The 25684-nt window shown below is 38.5% G+C and overlaps 1 protein-coding gene across 1 annotated transcript in view; it reads right to left on the bottom strand.

Moving 5' to 3' along the window:
- The window catches only part of ccser1 (coiled-coil serine-rich protein 1), an 85650-nt gene that overhangs the window by 46370 nt on the left and 13596 nt on the right, over positions 1-25684 (bottom strand). The window contains 3 exon segments of the mRNA XM_046872376.1: positions 291-432; positions 10544-10655; positions 11181-11271. Coding sequence (XP_046728332.1) covers positions 291-432; positions 10544-10655; positions 11181-11271 — 345 coding nt within the window.

The raw sequence follows: 25684 nt of genomic DNA, 5'->3' as shown, positions 1-25684 counted from the left end.
ATTGCTGCCTGATATATCCCACCCCATTGACAGGTACCACTGTAACGAGATAATCAATGTTATAAACTTGTCACTTGTCAGTGCTTCTAATGATCAGATTATGTGTGCTTGAGGCAAAACTGTCATAGCTGTTCTCCAAGGAAATTTAATGAAGATGTCCAAGCAGGCATGGACCATACAGCCCTGTTTATACCTCTGATAATTTAAAATAAAATAAAAAAATTAAAACAACAACAACAACAACAAAAAAACAGCAGCTCCAGAATTCAGCTGCAAGCATGAAGCCTTACCTCTTGCAAAACCCTGCGAAGTCGAAGCAGAAGCGTTTTCATGGACGTGCAGTCCTGTTGCATCAGTCTGAAGGGTAAAGTCTCAAGGCCAGAAAACAACTCATCATCACAGGACACACAGAGTGACACAGGCCGTGGCTCTCTAAGAAAAAAAGAAAAACAAAAAGAAAAACAAAAAGAGAGCGATGAAACAGGTTAATGTATTTCTAGCAGTTGTATCACGAAACTAGCTAAATTCATTAGCAATTAAAAAAAAGAAAAGCAAACAAATAAATAAAACTTTGCCAATCAATATAAAATATGTAAAGGACACATGATATAAACATAACTTGTTTAAAAATGCTTAACATTGTAGAACTCTGTAGTAACCTTTCACATCTAATCAGACGTTTTGTACTTTCTTTCACTGGAATACAATAATATCCACATGGCAAATATCTATGCTGTATTCTGTAGGAAGATATCTGGGGTCTTGGTCACGAGGTCATTTAACTGCTTGGCCTAATAGAAAGCCATACTGTGAATATACCGTGTCAATAATGTTACATTATTCATGAACCCTACAATATGTACAATACATTTACTTGAACGTTTTGCAAGCACCAGAGAGCAGAACGCAAACAGTTAAATACAGTATAAAGGAGGTGTAACTGGAATATTAGATGTCCAGACCAAACCGTAAGCAGAATCTTTAAAAAAGAAACAATGATAACTATGTACGGTAGAAGAGAGAGAACGAGAGAACGAACGACAGAACGAACAAACGAACGAAAGAAAGAAAGAAAGAAAGAAAGAAAGAACGAACAGACGAACGAGACTAATTCCAGAATGTGTCTGTATTACATGTAGCTACAGTCCTGTTGAAAAGAAAGCACACCCTCTTTTAATTCTATGGTTTTGCTATACAGGACAGAATAAAAATCATCTCGTACTTAACAGATTTTAGACACACCTTAGGAAATGCAGCCGTGAATGAAAAACACACAACATGTTACACAATATCAGTGATTATTTTTGACAAGAAAAAAATCTAACCAGAAGTCATGTCTGAAAAACGTATTACACCTTCAGATTCACTAGTTTGTAGATCCATCTTAATCAGCAATATCTTAAAGCACTCTTGTTCTGTATGACTTTATCAGTCTCTTATCGCTGTAGAGGAATTTTGGCTCGCTCTACTTTACAACGTTGCTTCAGTTCATTGAGGTTAGCATGCGTTTTATTTGTTTATGCACAGCTCTCTTAAGGTCCTGCCACAGCACTTCAGTCGGGTTGGAGTCTGGACTTTGACTGGCCATTGCAACACCTTGATTGTGTTCTTTTTCAGCCATTCTGTGGTAGATTTGCTGGTGTGCATGTGATGATTGTCCTGTTGCATGGAGAGAATACTCCAGAATTCTTTGGCAAAAAGAGTTCAAGTCCACACTACAAAATGATGAGCTTCACATTTGCTTGGAAATGGCTTTAGAACCCTTCCCAGAATGATCCCAACTGCTTCTCTGAGATCATCGCTGATGTGGTTAACACACAGACCAGCAAAGCACTAAAACTTCTGCTTTTACAGATGTGGTCACACTTGCTGATGATCAATGAATCGAGGGCATCGGATTTGTAGTGCCTGGCTGCTACTTAGCCTGTTAATTTATATAGAAGTAAACCTTATGTAAATGTGTACTTAGTTTTTCGCGAATGGTGTCTCCATGTCGGCTGGATTTTTGTAAAAATAAATTGACATGATGTGTTGTTTTTCATTTGAGGTTGTATTTACCTCATTTTAAGACCTTTTAAGGACCAGATCATATATTATGTCCTGATACTGTACATAAAACCATACAATTCTTGGTTTGCATCTTCTGTGCAGTAAACTAGTAGCCAAATACACACTATGTGACCCGGTCATCAAAGATCGACAATCTCTCGGGCGAATATCACAGTAATGATTTGTTATGATGCCCTGACCACTCACAAACCTTTCTGATGACTTTCTCTCAAAGCATGTGCCTGAGGGAGGGAAGACAAAATATGTACACTCTAAACGTCTTAACCAATACAGATATTAAAAATTCAACAGTGAGCATTGACGATGTTAAATGTCGTTTCCTCAGCTAAACGTGTTCAGCGGTGCGATTGCTACATGTGTTACAGGGTCATAATTTACATCATGGATTAGAGAAGAGTGAAACTGTTGTTATTCAGATTCCAACGACACCATCACTGATCTTTCATCAACCCCTGGATTGTCCCCTGATATTTACTACAGAGAGAGCATGGCATCTAAGGGCTTTTTATCCAGTCAAACAAAAAAAGGATAAAAGCGATGACATCTTAGCATTATAGCCACAGCAGTAAAAAATAAATAAATAAATGGCACTCTGGCAGAGTTAGCTTTGTCTAGTAACACTTATGATCACATGAATGCGGTTTTTTTTTTTCCCTGACTATGTAATTTTCCTTACTGAAGCACTTTTTCAGCCTCTGCTGGCACAAGCTGGATTTCTGTCCCTTCGAACACTATAAATCCAAAATATGCTTCGCATTAGTGCCTCTATCTTTCCCTGACTGTAATATGGCCCTGTGTAGAAGATCTAAAAGTGGTGCCCATTAGCTTTGACAACATTCCAGTCACCTCTAATATCCCATTACAATATCATTACAGCCATCACAGCTTCCCCCCAGGACTCTCTGGGTTCATGCCTTCAGTCTGCAATGCGAATACTAATAATGTCATCCAGTCGGGGCGATCTGTGAAGGCATGTCTCTTTGCTCGTCTTTGATGGCCCCCCTCAGTGCGCTCACCTGGACCCCTCGTGTTATAGGACACGGGGAGCCAGTGTCCCTTTGCTCTCCTCGAGCATCTGTCACACGCAATGGACTTCCCCCAACTGGACTTCTTTATAGCTCATATTCCATGTTTGGGTTATTAGCGCAGCATTCCCATTAGGGCCTTCAGCATCATGCTACGCAGTGCCTTTGATTTCTAATTACACATTAATTTCACGCTACAGAAGCAGTGCTGCATCTGGGCACCGTGAAGCCATTCATGCTGCTATATTCATTACAGGGTAGCAGGGAAAAAATTTGGATCTTTGCTTGAATGGCTTCTAAAACACAATCTGATCTTCATCTAGGTCATAGTTAAAAAAAAAAAATACAGTTGTAATAAGCTGCACGCTTATTCAATAAAGATATGGAAATATTGTGTTGAGCAAAACGCTAGTCACGGAAGATTACAATAGGTTTCAATCAGTCATAAAATAAGCCCAAAAACAAAGCCGTAGCTTACAAATCTAATAAACACATCGAGTTGTAATATAATAAGCACTTCAAGCAAAGTGGAGTACTTAAGGAAGAAAAAAAAAAAATCTGCATTCGAGTGGTTTTTGTATCCTGGCAAGAGCCACAAAGACAAATATGTGTACACCTTAGTTAGCAAGCTGTTAAGCTGTACAGCACATTTGGTGGCTGTAGATAACCGTGTGAGTGGGAGGAGATTTAAGAAACGCAGTGCAATAGAAACAGAAAATAGAAGCAGTTGGAAAACTGATGGTGCTGTATGAAGGTGTTCCAAGGAAAGAAACCCCATAAAGAACAACAAAAATCAAAGGCAGGCCTGAGGAGATGCAAACACCCAGAGGAGCTCTATCAGATTTGATGGACTATTAAGAATGTTTATGTGTAAATACCTGAAACCGATACAGCACAATAGTTATGAGAATGCACAGCATAGCAAGACAGTAATACGATTACTAGTGAAAGGTGTGAAAATGTGTGTGAAATGGCTTGAGTGGGCAACCGGCACAGAAAGATTTGTTTACATGTAGTTTAGCATATTGCATGCGAAGCTCTGTGGCACGTGCTTTAATTACACTGATGGTATACTTTGAGCGATTAAAAAAAATGAAAGAACGGAAGCTGAAAAACAGTTCATGTGAAAAGAAGAAAACAGGAACTGAAGGTGCTTTTTCTTTCTTTGCTTAATATAAGCACTATGCTGATTCGAAGTTGCTAAGTTAATAGCATGCTTCCATTTTATTTCTACTGCTGCTTCCAATTAGCCACAGTACAGATGGAACAGCATGGTGCTGAAAAATGGAATGGTAGCCATGTTGGTTCAGGATTCCTTTCACCCCGAATAAGTCTTCATATTGAGTAATCAATTAAATTGGCACAAATGAAATTGATTATATAAAATTAAATAAATGGGAAAATTACTTTAGATAATTAACATATGTTAGACCCAATTAGACTGCAGGCCAACTGAGGCCACACCCCCTACATGCACTATGCATTCCTCCATAACACATTTCTTGAATCCTGCACACAAAATAATGTCACAAAATTATGTAAATGACATGAATATTACATACATTTATGTTTAAAACTTCCATGTAATCTGTTGTGCAACAAAATGATACTAACAATTAAATCAAAGACAAAACTATCATTTTTTAAAAGCTGCATTAGTTTGCATGCATGTCAGCTTATGACTCCAACTTGGAAAATTTCCAAAATCGAAATACCTTTGCAACCCTAGTTATAGATACTGCCTTAAGCTTCAAGGAGTGAGAAGGACCCTAACAAACACAAAACTAGAGACAAATCAGTCAGGAAGGATAAGGACAGAGCAATTGTCTGTGACCATCACCTGCGAAACCAATCCATTTTTGGACGCTGTCATGTTGTTCCCTCTCCAGTGCACCTGTTGTCACTTTCATTTGCACCAAAGCAGGTGAAATTGATTCAATTGTTCACTTACGTGTCCTGAACAGACTGATATATCCCTGAAATTGACTTCTTGTTATGATTATGTTTTTTGAGCGGTGTATGCATACAGTTTGTTGAAATGATAATTTCGCCCTTATTGACTAAATTAAATCTTAAAAGTCGTTAGGAATTTAGAGAAATTAATTAATGAGAGGTCAGATGAGAAAGCCAGGTTATATAAGCTATATGATAAGCCTTAGATTTAAGTGTATAATCAGGGGGAAAAAAATACAATAAATAACTGTATAGGCATCATGAACCATCTGAACAAGCCAATACGGTGATTGTGCCATGTAATGAAAAAACCTTACACGATTCTTTCCTGTGAGTGACATCCAAATGACAAGCGTGACTCGTTTCAATTGAAATATTGCTTAGCCTAGACATACACGTGGTGGCTGAGGGGATGGATTAGGCAGTCTCAATCTGAAGTACTTCTCAGTTTGTCATGGCTCATATGTGTGTTTTGGAGCCTCACTCTCTAAATCACCTTGAAAGATAAAGAGACGGGGAAAGTAGCACAAGGCCAGACGCACGGCCTTCTGTTGACGAGGACCACAGCTTGCAAGAACCTATGCAGTCTGGCCCCCCGCTGCAGCAAACCTGTTCCTGAAGGACATGTGAGATGAACAGCATTTTGTGGCCGAGAATTTGAGCACCTGACCACCTGGGCTCAGTCCAGAGACTTTATTCTTTGTTATTGTTGGGGGGTGAGCCAAATTGTTACATGGAAAAGTGTAAAGTCATGAATGGGATCACGTATGGGTAAGACTTCCTGCAAAATATCAGGCATTGCTACATTGCTAGTTAATGAAATTTCTACATATTGCCTTGTACAAGTGACTCAGGCTTAGTGCTGCTATAAAACCGTTCTGTTCTGTTCTCTCTCTCTCTCTCTCTCTCTCTCTCTCTCTCTCTCTCTTTCTCTCTATCTGCCTCTCACTCCCGCCCCCTCTCCCTCGCTCAGTTTAGCTCTGCCTCAATCCTCAGAGCTGTGTTTGAGAGAGGGAGGGCTCTGGGACTCAGATTCAGTTTCGTCAACTGTTGATGTCTCATCCGTGTTATAAAAAAAAGGCATGATTTTGCTTTCGTCGAACAGTGGACCGCGTCCTCGCTACAACTAGCCAGGATTTTTAGATATATCAGTGCTGAGTCAAATAAAAAAAGGATCTACACTTTGTTACACATTAAAACCTGCTCATTGCAAAGTTGTGAAAAAAATTCTGTCATGCATCTTTTACAAACAGTTTTATAATCCAATGTACATCATGAGATGATCTCGTTGTTATATCATAGCAACAACGAACCTACATGCAGGTATATAATGTGGTCCGTTTTATTATTAGCATTGTAGAAGTTTAAAAAGACAGAATGCTTTCACCGCTCATGTGATTAAATATAGAAATATTCATTGCATACCTCTAAATAGTCACAGCTTGAGAAACAAGATGGCCATAATGTCCTTTTATGACAAAACACACACACAAAAAAAAAAAAAAAATATTCAACAAAGCTTGGCATGTAAAATCTATTTTTATAAATTCTTCCCACACTGATCTCTTCATGATTAATTACACTGTGGCCATGACTTTTTCCTACTTATTTTAATTAAACAAAACTGTATTTTACTGTAGATTTAGATACAGTAAAGTGACACGCCGGGGGGGGCGGGGGGGTTAGGGTTAGGGTTAGGGTTAGGGTTAGGGTTAGGGTTAGGTTTACAGGCAAGTGGCCGGCCGACCAAAATTACCCCAAAAGCACAGTAATGACTCATCCAAGAGGTCACAAAAGACCCCACTACAACATCTAAAGAACTGCAGGCCCCACTTACCTTAGTTAAGGTCAGTGTTCATGACTCTACCATAAGAAAGCGACTGGGCAAAAATGGTCCAAGTACCAAGACGAAAACCGCTGCTGAGCAAAAAAATATATAAAGGCTCGTCTCAGTTTTGCCAGAAAACATCTTGATAATTGGGAAAAATACTTCCAAACATCTTTTGGGAAAATACTCTGTGGACTGACGAGACAAAAGTTGAACTTTTTGGAAGGTGTGTGTCCCATTACGTCTGGCGTAAAAGTAACGACGCATTTCAGAAAAAGAACATCATACCAACAGTAAAATATGGTGGTGGTAGTGTGATGGTCTGGGGTTGTTTTGCTGTAGGACCTGGAAGACTTGCTGTGATAAATGGAACCATGAATTCTGCTGTTCTACCAAAAAATCCTGAAGGAGAATATCCGACCATCTGTTCTTAACCTCAAGCTGAAGCGAAATTAGGTTCTGCAGCAGGACAATAATCCAAAACACACCAGCAAGTCCACCTCTGAATGGCTGAAGATAAACAAAATAAAGACTTTGGAGTGGCCTAGTCAAAGTCCTGACCTGAATCCTATTGAGATGCTGTGGCATGACCTTAAAAAGGCGGTTCATGCTCGAAAAACTCTCCAATGTGGCTGAATTACAACAATTCTGCACAGATGAGTGACCAAAATTCCTCCACAGCGCTGTAACAGACTCAATGCAAGTTATCGCAAACGCTAGATTGCAGTTGTTGCTGCTAAGGGTGGCCCAACCAGTTATTAGGTTTAGGGGGCAAACACTTTTTCCTACCAGGCTATGTAGTTTTGGATTTAGTTTTCCCTCAATAATAAAAACCTTCATTTAAAAACTGCATGCTGTGTTCACTTGTGTTATCTTTTACTTATATTTAAATTGGTTTTGCTGATCTGAAACGTTAAAGTGGAACAAACATGCAAAAAAATAAGACCACTGTAAAAAATAATATGAAATATGCGAGATGATATTCTGGTCCTATCACCCAATCCTAGCTGTCACAAAACCCACTGCACAAAAAAAAAAAAAGAATGCTGATAAGAAACAAGGAAAGGAAACAGAAATTGACTCGCAAACTGCTGGCCAGATGTGAGAGATGCCGAGAAGGTACGTCAGGCTGCATAACGCTAATCATAAAACACTTTGGGAAGATATACAGTGGACGTGTAATTCAAAGCAGTTTTAAAGATAGAAAGCAAGGTCATTCATACGTCTTGCTGACGAGGTAAAACCACCTGCTCCAGAGGGAGCTTAATAGCTTTTTTGTGTAGTTACTCAAAAGTAGATTAAAAAAAACGTCTTCAAGTTGGGGTTCTAACAAAAATCGTTTTTCTAAGATTTTTATTTTTTTTTTTTTAGGAATGAACATATTTTTATCTCTAAAGCGTTTTCCTCGGAAAATGTCCAAATCTGTTCCGCACACAAAATCTCATATGGGGAAAAACCTAAAAGATTTCAATATAAGATATTAGACAGACACAATATTTAACTGTTGTTGTCTCTCTGGTGGCAAAAAAAAACAAACAAAAAAAAACATGGAAACTGAAACTGAATGCAAGAGCGATCACCTGACACCCGGGATGAAATATGAAGGTGGATCAGTGATGCTTTGGGGCTGTTGGTTCAAGTGCTCTCGTGAGTCCTGATGGCATCATTAATTCTGCCATGGACCAAGACATTTTAGCAGAAAAGCCTCTGCAAGGAGGTTAATATTTGCCTGAAAATTGATCTTTTAGATAATGACACCGAAATAAAGACAATGACCTCAAAACTGAAAAAGTGGAAGGACAGATAATTGATCTCCGTCATCTCGGTACTGAAATCCTGTAGATCATTTTGTATCTATACAGACTTCATTCATCAACAGGAAGAGCCTATCAACAAATGAAACAAATGGTGCTGGTACAAATGTATTAATGGTGATGAGGTGTTTGCAAACACTTTGTAGTTAACTGTCCACACACCTCCTGCCATGACAGTCTTCATTAATGATGTTACAAAAGAATACTCTATTTTCCAAGCATATGTTGCATTATTTATTAAGCCTTCATCAGGGGCAGGGAAGATTCTGATCACAGCACTGCTGCTAAATGGGACGCTTTAAATCTGGACTCTGGTCAATATCTCAATCATATCCAAACACATCTCTTTCTGTCTTGTTTTATAGAACATAATTATACTTTATAGTTATACATGTATTTATTCTTGTTATTCATGTATATATATATTTATTTAGATTTTTTTCTATTTAACATTCTATTTCTGACTTCTGATTGTTTATTACTATCATATAGCTCATAATGCCGACTTCGTTCTCTTTTTTTGAACATGTGCTATGGTAAAAAATCAGCTAGTCACACTATAAACCAGAACCGTAGTAGGACAGCTTCTAAAAATTGTACAAATAATTAAAAGGTCAGGAAAAGATAGAGAATTTTCTAGGCTAATTTCCATGGCGATATAATTTCCGGGACGTCCACAGGGGACACGGCTGGCGTCATTACGAGGAAAAGCCGGCTGTCAGGAATGAGACCCAGTTCTGTAAGGACTCAGCATTCGAGAACGTATTTATTAACACGCTTAACTAATACTGTATTAATGTGGGAAAACTGAATAAAAAAAAAACAGCACATAACCGTACAAATAATGATAATTAGCTGTCAACAATCATTTTATTTATGACAGTTTTCATCAGGAAACTGAAGTGGATTTAACAATCTCGGAGGCTTATTCAATTAAGTTGATTACAATCTGCTCCAATGGGTTGGAAACTCAACCTAAAAATTCATCATCAGGAACACCGGGGTACAACTCCACAGTGACACTTGAGACTCAATCTGCTGCAAGTCGAATCAGACTTCACCGCTATAGCATATGTTTACACTCTGTTTTGGATCCAATATACACACAATAATTCCAAAAGTATTGGGTCACCTGACCTTTCCTGCTATATGTGGTTCTTTTCCAAACTGTTACCACAAAGCTGAAAGCACTCAATTGTACTGGACGTCTTTAGATGCACAATAATAACATTTTGCCTTCACTCCAGCATGATGATGCCCCTGTGCACAAAGTGAGCTCCTTGAAGATCTGGTTTAAATGCTTTGGATAGAAAGATCTTGAGTGGCCTGCTATAGAGCTCTGATCTCATCCTTACTGAACACATTTGGGATGAATTGGAACGCTGAATGCACCCCAGGCCTCCTCACCTACATCAGTACCTGCCTTTTGTCGCATGCTTGTGGCAGAAGAACACAAATATCCATAAGCACATTCTAAAATCTAGTGGAACATCGAAGAGTGGAGGGAATTTAAAGAGAAAATTAGGACTAAATATGAAATATTTCAGATCCCAGTGTATTAAAATTCAATGCGTGTGAAGCCTAACACGAAAATAAGCAGTATTTGTGTTCCTTGATAGAGGCCTTCTCTTGCGAATTCGTTAAACCATCTCTGTGATCAGTGCACGGGGGTTAAACTGTTATTGCGATATTTTATAGAAGTGATCACATCTAATTCTTTCCCCCAAACTGACGGCGAGGAGAACGGAGGGGAGGAGACGAGAGAAGAAAAAGAAATGAACAGAGGGTAAAGCAGGTTGAGAGGAGAGGAGAATATTAACAAGAGGTGAGACAGAGGAGGAGGAGAAAAGCACCTGTTGTTCTCTCTCCGCTCCTTGGCAGTGTTCGGGTCTAAAGGCAGATCCATGGGGGACGGCAACAGGTTCAGACAGGAGGCAAGAGATTGGCTGGAGTCTTCCTGAGAAGCTGGAAAAAAAAAAAAAAAAAAACAGCAATTGTTGACTATGAAAGAGATTAAACATGACAACCCCTTTATATAATGTAATGAATAGCTGAAGCTTTGCATATTTACTTAAATGAGAAATCGGCAAGAAAAATAATTGCCAATTGGGTTTCTAATGAATTCTGTTGATTTTTCTTTTCTTTTTTTTTTCTTTTTTATTAGAATTATTTGGATGCAAATCTACACCAAAACTTTAGTATACACCAAAATACTAAAAAAAAAAAACTACCCAAAATTAAGATACATTTTCTACATTAGGTTTGATGATGACAATAAATGGATTATATCCTTTGACAAATATTAAAATGCTGTCTTATTCATTCTTATGAATTTGAAACAATAGAAGCGACTCGTAAAATAAAAATGGTACCTGCAAGCAATTCAACCACTAGAGTATCATGTACATGACTTACATAATTACTTTTAGGAGATGAAGGGTAATCATCAGATACTTCAGTATGAAGCTTAAAAGTGCTAAAACGACGTACCATGTCGATGTCTCTGGTCATCCGAGAGTTCCAGGTCGAGCATTAGGTCATCCTCGTCCAGCTCGGAAGAACCAAGATTGTTTAAAAAGTCCTGTGAGGAAGAGAAGCCATTGCATCAGTGTGTATAATGAATGCATACTTCAAAGTTCGGGGAGGTTTTGTTGATTACATTTCAAAATAGTTTGTACTTGTTTGGTTACGCTTCTCTATGCCTTAACAGCAGCGCCAATCCTGTCATGTAAGCGTGCCACCAGTGTGCTGAGATAGTTCCTGCGAATTTGAATGCCCGTGGGTGTGCAATGCAGATAGAGTTTACTGGATAGCGAGTTTGGATGGAGCTCTGGTGATTTCGCAAGCATTTTTTTTTCGCATGCATTCACATAAAGAGTTGATTTATTTATGTCCAACTGAGTTCCATCCTCAAATTTAGAAGTGTTAAGGTTGTGTTTAACATCAAGGTCTGATCAATCTGTATATATTTTACAGGACACAGCGATGTACTGTTATTAGTAGATGCAGCTCCACTCCACTCCACTCCACTCCACGTTTATCCTCCAAACTGATTTACAAGCTCAGTTTCTAAATTTCAAGCAGTGTGCCAGTGGGATTTCACTAAAGACTACTCATCAAGAGGATTTATCAGTTCTATTATGATAACATAAGTCATCATCCCGGAACAGATGAAGGACGAGTAGAGACATGTCTTCAGGAAAATCAAATCCTACTAGTGAATCAAAAGGACCCGAAATCGTTTAAAGCTTTAACAAAAAGCACGTCTTTTCTTCTGTCAGCTCACGGTGGTACAATACACTGAAACAACATTGTACTGCCTGATCAATTTATTCCAATTAAAACTAGACATGACGAAGCCTTTGCACAGAGGCACACTGCCATCTTGTGGCCAGTATCAAGAACATATGAAAACAGAGAACCGCATTCTAAGAGATAAAAGCACCTGAAAAAAGAAAAAAAGACAAGCCAAGTTCATGTAAAGCAAACGATTACAACAGTACAAAGAATAACTAGGTGAACACATCCAGCGCCACTCTATCACCCATGAAATAATGCATCACATCAAGGTGAGGCGATAAACTGTAAGGAATTGGAAAAAAACTCATTTGAAAAATGTCAACGTTCTCTTCGAATGGCACAGGTTTTATTTATATTATCCCGAGACATAATTAACAATGTTTAACACCCACACAGGAATACATCTGCCTCTGATTCATCTACAGCAGCAAGCATCCTGTCTCAACACTCTCATGTTAACATTGATCTCTGAGAAGCATTTAAGGGGTGACGGAGATGTGACATTTGGTGTGACTCACTCTTCCTTTCACACACACACACACGCGCACACGCACACGCACACACGCACACGCACACACGCACACGCACACACGCACACACGCACACACAGATTGATTTTCCCATCCTCTCATGCCACTGCCAGGAGAAAACTTTGTTTACTCGTTAAGGCTGACTCCTGCAGCTCTCGGTAAAGACGCTCAAAGGGTCCGACAGCAACTGAAACAATTTTCTGCTTCCTTGATGTTTCGACACAGCCCTGTGAGAAAGTAAAATGTGAACATCAACATCTGGCTGTAAAAAAATTAAATAAAACGACACCCAATCGTGGGCCAATGGAAGACGCCACGCGAAAAGCTGTCGAAGGACGTCAGGGACAAGATTGTAGACCCGCACAAGGCTTGAAAGTTCAGATCAGAGAAAGCTTGGGAGAATGACATGTGGTCAGATGAAACCCAAATTGAGCTCTTTGGCATCAACTCGACTCGCCGTGTGTGGAGGCAGAGAAATGCTGAATATGACCCCATGAACATCATCCGCACTGTCAAACATGGAGGAGGAAACATTGTGTTTTGGGGCTGTTTGCTAAGGGTACAGAAAGACTTTACCACATGAACAGGGTCATGCACTGTAGAATCTTGGATGAGAAGCTCCTGGCCTCAGCCAGAACACTGAAGATGGGTCGTGGACGTGTCTTCCAGCATAACAATGATCAAAAACACACGGCCAAGGCAACAATCTGATGGTCTTGTAGCCCATTCCAGCCTTGTGCAGGTCTACAATCTTGTCCCTGACGTCCTTTAAAAGCTCTTTGGTCTTGTCAATGGTGGTGGAGAGGTTTTAATGGAAGAGGTTGATTCTGTGACGTGTTCTTTCCTAAAGGGACAGAACTAATATGAGTGTGTGGGAGTTAGAATTCTTGCTGGTTGGCACGGGATCAAATACTTATTTCACTTGTTCAAATACAAATTAATTTATAACCTTTCTTTCTTCTTTTTTTATATTCTTTCTCTCTCGGTTAAAATAAACCTACCATAAAACTAACTGTTAATTTCTTTGTAAGGGAGTAAACTCACAAAATCAGCAGGGGATCAAATTATTATTCCCCCGCTGTAGCAGTGATACATATTGGAGTCAAGCTGCTTCGTATCAAAACAACTTTACAGCTCAGACAACACTATAACCATGGCAGCAAAGCCATGACCAGATACAGTAGGTTTTTATTCCATGGTCCAGGAAAAACTTATTACTGATCGGACTGATCTTGGCTTGTCCTAGGCCAGGCAGATGTTGGACACTCTATCCAATCCGAGTGCATTTTACTCTAAAATAAAGGGGAGTCTCGTGACTCATAATGGGTGAGCAATGATTAGTGTTACACTGGCTTGGTATAAGGGTGTCCATATTGAGCAAACAGATGGGCTGGCCAGGATAGATGCTACTTTTGCTCATTTCGAAGATTCATTAGACCCTGAAGAGGCGGGCAATCTGCATCATCACGATCTATCAAAAAGCGAAATGTGGGCGAAGTGTTTTCTACACACTTTTGAGCAGTCTAATGATGACATTATAGCTAATAATACATTTGAACTTAAATAAAGCTGCATTGTGTAGCGGCTAAAGCTACAAAAAACACGCTAGTACTATAAACTCACTTTTGAACAGAACAAATTTCTAGCAAATCAGCTAATGAAAATCTGTACGAATGGCTTTCGTCTTGGGTAGTGCAATCAAGCTGATGCAGCAAGGTTTTCGAAAATCTTAATAAAAAACAAACCAGCAAGAAAAGCGGGAGATCCATAAAGCAAATCTTCAGGAATCTAAGCATGGATCAACCATTTAGTCTAGAGAAAACCGAAAATGCATCATTCTATGATTTGTTCATTACATCTTGGTAATACCAACCCTGCTCTGTCGACAAACCTCATTAAAAAAAAAACCTCAAAGCTGCTGAATACAATAATATCTCTGCAGTTGTGCAGAAAAAATCGGACATACTGCTAATCTCTGTTGCTTAACACCAAAATTAAAAGGTGTTAACTCTCTTTCGAGAATACTTTATTTATCCTATAGAGAAATTGATTAATTGAATGAATTCAATGTAATTTTACGCTATATATTATTGTATAACCGCTAACCATATACTTGCAGATAATAAATGTTTTATGACTTTGTCTAAGTTTAGAAGCTTAAACTCTTCAGGGTGCAAGTTTAGTAATTAAATCCAGTCGACAGGACTGCATAATGCGCTGTCTCAGGATTAGGCTGAAGCTGGGCTGTCACAAGCTATTAAGAAAAAACACAATTCAGTGGAAAGGCTTATTTATAATCGACCAGGGGGTGATTCTACAAAGCAAGCGCACAATATCCGGCCTTATTTGAAGTAGCCGGACAGGTCACTCCATCCTCAGCGTGTTCCAGGAACAAAAGCAGGAATGTCATGTTCCCACTAATTCAAGTGTAGTTGTAGTAATTAAGGCTCACATGCATACCTGTGACATTTATGCATCTCTGACAGTCGCTTGCAGAAACAGCAAAATGTCATTTCAATTGTAATGAAAGCTTTTTTTTTCTTTTCTCTTGACGGAAATTATTTATTAAAATGTGTGGGCCACAATATAGCCAGAGAAGCTGCCTGGTACAAACTAGTCTACCGAATGTGTGCATACATATTGAGTATAGACTTAAATATTCACTCTATTTTGGAGTATGCAAATCTACTCTGATGTACAGGACAAAAATATCTTTACATTTACACAACATTACATTACACCGATCAGGCATAACATTATAATGGGCACAGGCACACTGACTGGTCTGTGGCTACGCAGCCTCATACGCAACAAACTCAAAACCAGCTTTAACATATTCAGCAATTTGAGCTTCAGTAGCTTCAGAGAACAGCCCACAAGAGCTGCAGATTTGGGGACCCAGTCGTCTAGCCATCACAATTTGTGTCAGTGATCATGGGTGTGACTGGTTGGGTGAGAGGAAGGACACCAATGCAGGATGCACACAGGGGTACAGAGAAAACAGGCTTTAATTAAAAGGCAACTGAGCGATGGGGCAAGGCAAAAGACACAGTCCAAAAACAGTCCATGGTCAGAAACACAGGCAAACAGAGTGATGCAGGGAAGACAAAACCAAAAACATTTCAAGATTCAGAGAGGGGTCAGGAACAAGATCAGAAACAGGATCAGGATCCAGAGCAGGCAGGGTGGCAAGAATAATCTCAGAGGCTAGAGAGCTGTTAAAATATTCTGGCCCCAAGATAAAGTCTTGGGTGTCCTTAAATACCGGGAGGCGTGGGAAAAACGGCAAGATGGCCGCCGACCCGGAAGTGCGCAGCGCTGAACCGGAAGATCCGGACAACTTGGCTCTTTCGCTCAAATCCTTACGCTTGCCCATTTTTTCTGCTTCGAACACGTCAACTTTGAGAACAAAATGTTCACTTGCTGCCTAATAGATCCCACCCACTAACAGGTGCCAAGATGAACAGATAATCAGTGTGATTCAGGTCACCTGTCAGTGGTCATAATGTTATGCGTGCACGACAAACATAAACGACATGCATACCGTCTATATATACTGCATGCCGAAGACATTTCCTATACAATAATCTGTGCAAAGATTGTGCATAGATGTCAGGAGATACTTTCTCAAATGACATGATTTAGTTATGTACAAGCATGAATGTTGCATGATACAGTATATACAGTATAAATATGGGTTGAATATACAGTAATGCGGTGATTGCGATTATGGATGGTGGAAAAATGCATTGTGGATAAGCAGTGCAAAGATTTTAAGAATAATGAAATATCCGCTAAATACAACTATTCTAGATCATAGGTTCTGGTTTAATTCCTTATATTTCTCATCGACAAAGAATAAAACACGTACCCCACAGAACCAAGGAATAGCATATGCAATAGTTTGGCAGCGCTTTGTTGCCATGAGAACGTTCACAAGTACGTTTTGTTTGTTTGTTCAGGATATAGTCAGATATGAGAAACCGATAGCTATGGATGTTTTCACCCAGTGAATGTCGTGCGGGCGGTTCGATAGAATTGATCGAGTTAAGCTAAGCGTAGCTGAGCAAAGAACAGGTCTGCTCAAAACTAATTAACCACAGAAGCAGAGTGAGCTTAGAGGAATTCGAATGAAAGGAATCAAGCCAGGCCTAATGAAATACAGTGTCTGGTTGTCATTGTTGCATTTTCTCTCTACTTTTGTTTAAACTATCACCAAATCCTTAGCTGCTTGTGTTTATTGACATCTCATCCATTCCACTAAAAAAAAGGCATGTTCAAGTATAAAAATGTTCAGCATGATTAGCAATAAAAAGCCTTTTGTGGCGATAAACATTCAGCTCAGGAAGCCAATAATGAGGACATGGATAAAACCTTAATAGCACAATAAAACTTGCTCATTTTCCAAGTGGAAAATAAACACTTAATAAAACCTCACAGTTATAAAACATGCTAATCCTGTTTTGCTAATGGACGCAGGCAAATGTGCCGCAACTGAAGCTGCTTAATGATGTCCAAATGATCAAATTTAACCCAGCAGCAAGAGGGAAAAGTATGGTTGTGTTCTCCTCCGGTCTTTACAAGCCAGAGCTTTGCAACTTTCTCAATTCTCCTTTTACATTTCCTAAATTCGGTTATTGCACCAATGCCAGACTGTAATAAAAAAAATTAAAATAAAAAATAGCAAATTCAGTTTCTGTTAATTTGGTATGAGGCACATTTTGATGAATACACAAACAATTAAATACTTATACAATTTAATGTAGGGCAACGGACAAATAAAAAACATCATATCAAAGGAGTGGAAGAGGATCCCAGCAACAACCTGTGCAGCTCTGGTGAATTCCATGCACAGGAGGATTAAGGCATAATTAATATTGTAAGGCAGGATTAATATGTCTATAGAAGCAGAAGCATTAAAGTTTTCTTTTACTTGAAATAGGAGACCCAAACATGTTCCAGCATGACAATACCCCTGTGCACAAATCCAGCTCCATGAAGATATGCTTTACATGGATTGGACACTTTTGGGATGAATCACTGATTGCAGTCCAGGCCTCCTCACCTCACCTACATCAGTACTGACTTTACTAACACCCTTGTGGCTGAATGTGTACAAATATTCACAATCAAGTGTAGCATCAAGTGTAGCATCTTTCCAGAAGGGTGAAGGTTATTATAACAGCAAAAGAGGAATAAATGTAAAATGGGATCTTCAAAAAGAAACATACAACTTTTGTGGTCAGTTGACTGTTTTTTCCCTACAGACAGACAGACAGACAGACAGACAGACAGACAGACAGACAGACAGACAGACAGACAGACAGATAATGTCATGAGTATGATATTAGGCACTTTTGCTCATACAGTTTGGGTTGATTTGTCCACTTGAAGAAAAGGGTCACTGCAAATCAATACAACGACATTCTGACTGATCACCTTGATGCTATTAGGAAACATTTCTATCCCAAAGGGAGTGCTCTGTTCTAGGAATGTCAGAGCATACATCCACAAGTAATGAGAGCTCAGTGAGCAGGTTGATGAATCTCAATTCAACTAAACATCAATGGAGGCTCTGGGGTTGGTGTGTCAGCCAACGATCTCCACCACCTTCACCATCATCATCGTCGTCATCATCATCATCGTCGTTGTCCAAACACCAATAAAGATATGACCTTATGGAAGAATGGTGCGCAACACTAAACTTTATCGCACATAAGGATTTTGTGACTGAGAATTTTAAAATCTTGGTCAAACTAAATTATTGTTACAATGAGTAATATGAAGAAAAAAATTGAATACAATAACAAACACATGGTTCATAGCACAAAAAGGAAAACAAGCAGAATGATACAGTGGGAATGCCTCGACCAACAGGCAGCCGCCTTTGTTAGGACTAATTTATATGCTCTAAAAATGTACTTTAAACAAGAAGCTGGTAAAAAAAAACTTCATATAAATCGTACAAACATTTAATTCATTCTTGAAACAGACAGACAACCCTGTTCCAGGTCGCATAGTGAGTTTGCTTCAGAAATTCCTCAGAGCATTTCCAATTATTCATTTCCCCATTTAATACCGATCACCTTGTGACCCGAATCCCACATGGGTAGCTTAAAAACACCCTCGTTAGGCAAATCACATCTTCTTTCCCATTATTATTATTATTATTATTATTATTATTATTATAATTATTGTTTAGTGACAGAGTTGATAACGTGGTATAACTTCTTGCTCGTTTTAGAACAAACACATGTACTAACTAAATAACTAATTTAATGTTTTGTTGAACTTTTCGAGCCTCTTTTAGTATTTAAGTGCAGGAAAATGAATTGTTTGTTCTGCCAGGCCCCAACAGAGTTGGATGATAGACAATGATAATTTTCCAGATAATCTTAACCATGCACTTACAGAGCCTTTCCTCAACTGCAAAAAGTGGCAGTGGTGTAAAGCTTGCAGCTACATAAACACTGCTGTTTATACATTTGTGTGCCTCTTTGATGCTGCTAGTTCGCTGAAGGGTGGAAAGCAAATAGCTCCGGCTGAAGAGTCCACTGAAGAGATTCCAAAATGATCATTGCAGCGACAGACATGGGAACAGACGTGTTACCATTTAGTTCCCTATAATAGTGGTCATTTTTTTCACCCAATTTCTCCAGAGTTTAATCAATTGTGCTTTGGTTAATTTACTTTGTGGTACACTTGCCCTGAATCAGAGCGTCTAAAAAGATAAGTGTTAATCGCCATGATCAGGAGACACAATTGAGCAAATTCTGACATATTCCCAATGGCTGCTTCTTATTCTCTAAACTTGATTAATGAGCCCACCAACATGGAGCACGCTGATAGGCTGCCATCAGAGCATTCAGATAATCAGATTGTTATGCAGGAATGCAGGTCATCAGCAGTAGCACTGAAAACACTGCAGGCTGATTTTAAAGCTACCTTTGCAAAGATGAGATTTTTAGACATGTTGATTGATGCCTGTATCATCCAAGCATCATTCAAAAGCAGTGGGCAAGCAGCACAGAGTGTAGAGAACTCCTACATGCAGCATTGAACAAAGCGATACAAAACACAGTAGTAAAGTGGGGTATATCAGTGGTTAAAATAGAATAACATGAAACCTGGTAGGAAAACACTGCTGCTAGTACCTAGACAAACCTATTGCACCTATTGCATCCCTTTTGCATGGTTTGCCCAAATGTCCAGCCTAATCATCCAATCCAAATCCAGAGTTTGTGCATACGCTTATCTCTATGTTTGGCCCCCAATAATTAATGTTACAGACGAGTTCATGTGCTTGATCCCTAACAGGACCTTTAATGCCAGGACCTGCTTTTACAGGATACTGTGGCACAGCAGACCACAGACTTTGAAAGTATGAAAAGGCTCAGACTCACTTGTGTGAGATGGGGTCAAAAAGTTTCAAGACTAGCTTTGTAAATGTACAATCACAGGGAGCACCGACCTTCATAAGTCAGCGTGCCAAAAGACATCATCCTGTGTACATCAGGAGCTGTGCAACTGGTGCTATTCTGACCACGTGTGTTACCGAGTCTGCTATTCTGACCATATGTGCGCTTTGTCACTGACCTCTCCTCACAGATTCAGCTCAAAGGTTGGCGTTTTGACACCACGGCGGAGATCCAGTTCGAATCGCAAAAGGTGCTTGACACGCTTTGAAAAGAAGAATTCCAGGATACATTGCTGAAGTGGCAGGAATGCTGGGAGCACTGTATTGGGGACTATTTTCATGGTGACAGCGTGTAAACGTAGATAAATATAGCACTTTCTTGTAAACAGAGCGAGTCTAGAAACATTTTGATTCCACCTCATAGGTACATCAGTCCCCTGCTGATTTTGTATATTTACCCCCTTAAAAAGAAATGAACTGTCTGGAATGTTTATGGTAGGTTTATTTTAACAAAGAGAGAAAGAATATCAAGAAAATCCCCAAAAAAAAAATAATTAATATTATATACAAATTAATTTGTATTTGAACAAGTGAAATAAGTATTTGATCCACTACAAACCAGCAAGAATTATGACTCCCACACACCCAAATTAGTCCTGTACTATGGAGCTTGTTAATGATCTCAATAGAGCTTAGACCACAGTCACCAAGAAAACCATTGTAAAACAAGATCTTGCTCAAGAATGCACATGAAGAGGCACGTCAGAAGTTTGCCAACAAACACCTGAATGATCAGAGAAGGCTTGGGAGAATGACATGTGGTCAGATGAGACCAAAATTGAGCTCTTTGGCATCAACTCGAATCGCCGTATTTGTAGGCAGATAAATACTGAATATGACCCCAAGAACACCATCCACACCGTCAAACATTGTGCTTTGGGGCTGTTTCTTTGCTAAGGGTACAGGAAGACTTCACCGCATGAACGGGGTCATACACTGTTAAATCTTGGATGAGAACCTCCTGGCCTCAGCCAGAACACTGAAGATGGGTCCTGGACATGTCTTTAAGCATGACAATGATCAAAACACACGGCCAAGACAACAATCTGATGGTCTTGTAGCCCATTCCAGCCTTGTGCAGGTCTACAGTCTTGTCCCTGATGTCCTTTCAAAACTCTTTGGTCTTGCCATTGGTGGTGGAGAGGTTTTAATGGAAGAAGTTGATTCTGCAACTGGTGTCTTTTGTGCACATAAGTTGATATTAGGAGTTCTTTCCTAAAAAGACAGGACTAATTTTGGGTGTTTGAGAGTCAGAATTCTTGCTAATGTGGTCGAGGATCAAATACTTATATCACTTGATTAAATACAAATTAATTTATAACCTTTCTTTTATATATATATATATATATATATATATATATATATATATATATATATATATATATATATATATATATATATATATATATATATTTGTTTCTCTCTCTGTTAAAATAAACCTACCATAAAAATTCTAGACTACAAAACAATAAGAAATGCTTCCTCACTACGCAGAAATGTATTACACAACACTTGACTAACAATTTGGGAGGTGACTCAGCTGAAAGAGCTTTCTTCTGGGTATATCCTAAAAGTGTACACAGGAGCATTGTCTGAGCAACAGGGCAACAAATTGAATTAATTGCTGGATTTGCATAAAGTAGTAAAACTTGAAAAAGTGCCGAACACACACCTTACAACATTCTCACATACATAGTGCTAAAACAGAGTGCTAAGCAGTTTATAGAACTGGCCATTTGAACCAAAGGCCACAAATTGGCGTTTGCTTAAGACAGCTTTTTTCCCTACAACCAGGAGAGTCTGTGCATTGTTGTAATTGCTGATCAGTTGGCACACAGTGTCTGCATTAGGGACCAAAGTCCAGGCATTTCACATTCATATCTTGATAATCCTATCAACCTAACCGTTTCTGCAGATGAGGTCAGCCTTGTGTATAGTAAGTAACTTCATTTATCAAAATGCCCCAAAATATCCAAAAATAACTAACTGTCTTTTTACAGCTTTCACTAAGTTGAACTTTTGGCTGAGTGCTGAATGTGTAACAGGTTTAAACTGGACAAAGCAGGATTTTCCGACAAAACCTTTTTTTTTTTTTAGTGGTTAAATTAAAATGTAGGCACAACATTCTTATCCGCATCAAGCATAACCTCGGGAATAACATTAAGTGCACCGCTGCTCACAAAATACCCGAACATTTTTATTAGGTTTTGGGCTAAACCTTCTTAGATGGCTTATTCCGATGACTGATATTTGAGTCAAAATTGCTAATACAGCACAAGTTTCAAGTTTTTTTCTTTTTTTTTTCTATAATGTCAAATAAACCCTGGTGCACAACCAATTAAGAAGACAGACTGACTTGAAGTCTAAAACCAAGAATGATTTTTTTCCTGCTGCCTGCACGCTCTTCCAAGTTTACCTTTCCGAAACCAGTCCAAATCTACACAAAACTATCACTGCTATATATAATATTAAATAGGAGAGAGTCAAAAAGCTAAACAAAGCTAAACACATTGCCATGCTAATCTTGAAATCACAAATGTGGCAGGACTTTGAACATACTGTAATATGTAAAAGAACAGAATATCAATGAATTTTCATATATAACCTCAGGACAAACATGCCAAAAAAGCCGTCAGAGCAACAATAAAGAAACTGTAGGAATATCTGACAAGAACTGATTGCTCTCTGCATGTGAAAATCTGTCATTCTTAACATGTCCATGCTGTGCGGTAAGTCGCTAGATTTCTAACAACAAGCCCAACTAAATCACTCCAAACCATGTGTCTGATGAGACCATACAATAATTTTATAAAACTAAAAGGTGATTTAAAAAAGGCCCTCCACCCACCAGAACACCATCACATCCATAGTCAAGCATGGTGGTGGCAGCATCATGCTCTAAGGCTGCTTTTCTTCAGCCATTTTCAAAACTGGAGTTTTTATCAAAGTGGAAGGAATCATGACCTCCTAAAATGCCAGTCAATTACAGTTTAAAACTTTCAGATAGCTGCTATTAAGCATAAAGAGGAAACAAAGACACATTTAAGCACATCAATGACCCAAAAATACATCCAAATGAATGAAGGAATGGCTTAACTAAAAGATCAAAGTTTTGAATGTATTATCCCTAAATCCAAAAAACCTGTGGGGTGACCTGAAGCAGGCTACGCATATGAGATGCCCTTACAAATAGATATGCCTAGAATGTTTTTGCAAGAAAGAGTGGGTACATATGGCCAGCTGTAAAAAGCTGATAGACATTTTACCTAAAAAAAAAAAAGTATTAAACTTATGCAGTTAGGTTACTGTATGTTTTTATTTTTTGTATGTTTCCTGATTGTTCTGCACATCATTTGTAAGGTACCTAGTGAGGGTGGAAAAAATTCTGACATGATTCATCTTGGTTCAAAACAAACATCTGCCATTTTAATAGAAGTGCATAGACTTTGCATATCCATTGTACCAATGCGGTGCTACCAGGGTTCTACACCCAGAAGCAGGTTCTTTTTTGCTGTGACACACACACACACACACACATCAATATCATAGTCTATTGTTATCGTCCCCAGATTGGTCTATGAAATTTAATTTTAATGTTTTAAAAATACCTTTGAAGATATTTTAATATGTACAACTAAACCTTTATCAAAACTATTCTAGTCAAAAATAAGGTTAAATACTGCAAAACTGCAATTTAGAACAAAAAAAACTTTCAAATAAAGAACTGCTGGGAATTTCAATGGCTTATTGTTTTTTTGTTTGTTTGTTTGTTTGTTATGAGTAACACGAGCAATTCCAATACAAAAATGCATTGAGGCAAATCATTTTGTCTTTTAGTCTCTTAAACTACACACGGAGCACTGTTTCCTCACGGACCATTATTACTGACGGACCACCCGCTAAACTCTGGAACAATCTGTACAGGTAAACAGAAGATGCTGCGGAATGAAAAATGGAGGAATTGGGAAAAAACAGCGAGGGCCGAGGAAAAGATTCAGGGCAAGAAAAAAAAAAAAAAGTTTATCATTTAGTTACTGTTTAGTTTAGTTTGGTTACTGTTTTTAAAGTAATCCGAAATGTTTTCTTTATATATATTTGTTTTTGCATTTTGATGCAATATGGCTAGTAAATGCACTAAATGAGTTTAGTTTTCACAGATATTCTTGTATGCAATATCAGCTAAAAAATTTGAATTTTTTTTAAGAAGGAAACAAATGACTTGTTCATTTTAAGAAACCCGTCTTATTTTCTCTTGTATATTTAGAATTGCTTTTAACAAAATAAAAATGTATTGATTAATCGATGGAATAATAGAATTCTCGATTAATAAAACAATCGATAGCTGCAGCACTACAGCTGACCATAAGATTCATATGTGCTAACTGAATATCCTATTCCACATTTAGTCCTCTGTGTCAGTGGCGTGTGACTGAGCAGTGGGTTGTGAATAGAGGGCGGAGCCGTAGAAAGAGAGCATTAAGGATCATACACCTGTGTGTGGTTTAACTCATGGATATCCTCTGTTGTAGTGAGCAAGAGCTAGAATAGAAAAAAGAGAGAATATAGAGAGAAAGAGAGAGAGAGAAAGAGAGAGACAGAGAGAGAGACCAAGCTATATGTGTGTACGCATGTGTGTGAGTGGGTGGGTGTGTGAAACGTGAAAATATGACTGAGGAAATATAAACCAATTTTTGTCTGTGAAACTGTCTGATGTGTTCCATTTCTTTCTTCCTGAGTCAGCAAAAGCTCTTTATATTCCATTTGCTGGGAAGATGTGCCACGAGATTTTGAAGTGGGCTTTAAAGATTTAGCCATAAGGGTGTTAGTAAATTGATATAGGGTGAGATGTTCACCTTAGGTGTTCAGTAGGGTTGAGGTCAGAGCTCTAAAGCAGACCACTGAAGAACTCCCACTCTATCCCGTGTAAACCATATCTGCATGGAGCTGTATTTGAGCACTGGGGCATTGTCAATATGTTAACCTACATAGGCACGTTAACCGCAGAATACAGACATTTTCATTTACATTAAACAGATGAGTGTGCTTTCCTTTTTTTTTTTTTTTGTGGAACGAACAACATAATAAAAACCAAAAACTAAATAATATACATTATGTAATAAATGAGACTGTGCAAGATAGACACGTTCTGCTCCCTTTAAAACGACTGGCATTAATAACAGGCAAGTCAAAATAAATATTACACACAACAATGCACATTTTGCACTTAAACAACTGGACAAACTGTTTGTTCTAAAATAAATAAGTTATTCTTAATGGGCTACAAGCTTTATGGTTCTTTAAAAGATGTACCGTACTTTTAAATATATGGTATCAAAACTATTTTACAAAACAAAATGCATATAAACTGTCTATCTTGGGGCTTAAATATGAGGTTCTACACACTTTAAAATTCTCTCATATCTATTAACTTCAACTTTAAAAACTCTTAAATTACATTAAGGTATATAACAAACACCACACACATAAAAATATGCTTTTTGAAAACTTTGAAACAGTATCTCACACCATTCAACAGCAGAATTTCACCAATCATCACTAGTACTACAATGTGTGTGTGTGTGTGTGTGTGTGTGTGTGTGTGTGTGTGTGTGTGTGTGTGTGTGTGTGTGTGCGGGGGGGTTATAACAAAAGGAGATGAACTACAATCAATCAAAAGCACCAGATAA

The sequence above is a fragment of the Silurus meridionalis genome, chromosome 17, assembly GCF_014805685.1.
Source record: "Silurus meridionalis isolate SWU-2019-XX chromosome 17, ASM1480568v1, whole genome shotgun sequence".
Taxonomy (NCBI): Eukaryota; Metazoa; Chordata; class Actinopteri; order Siluriformes; family Siluridae; genus Silurus; species Silurus meridionalis.
Note: the sequence above shows the minus strand (reverse complement) of the source record. Positions and strands in the feature narration are given on the sequence as shown.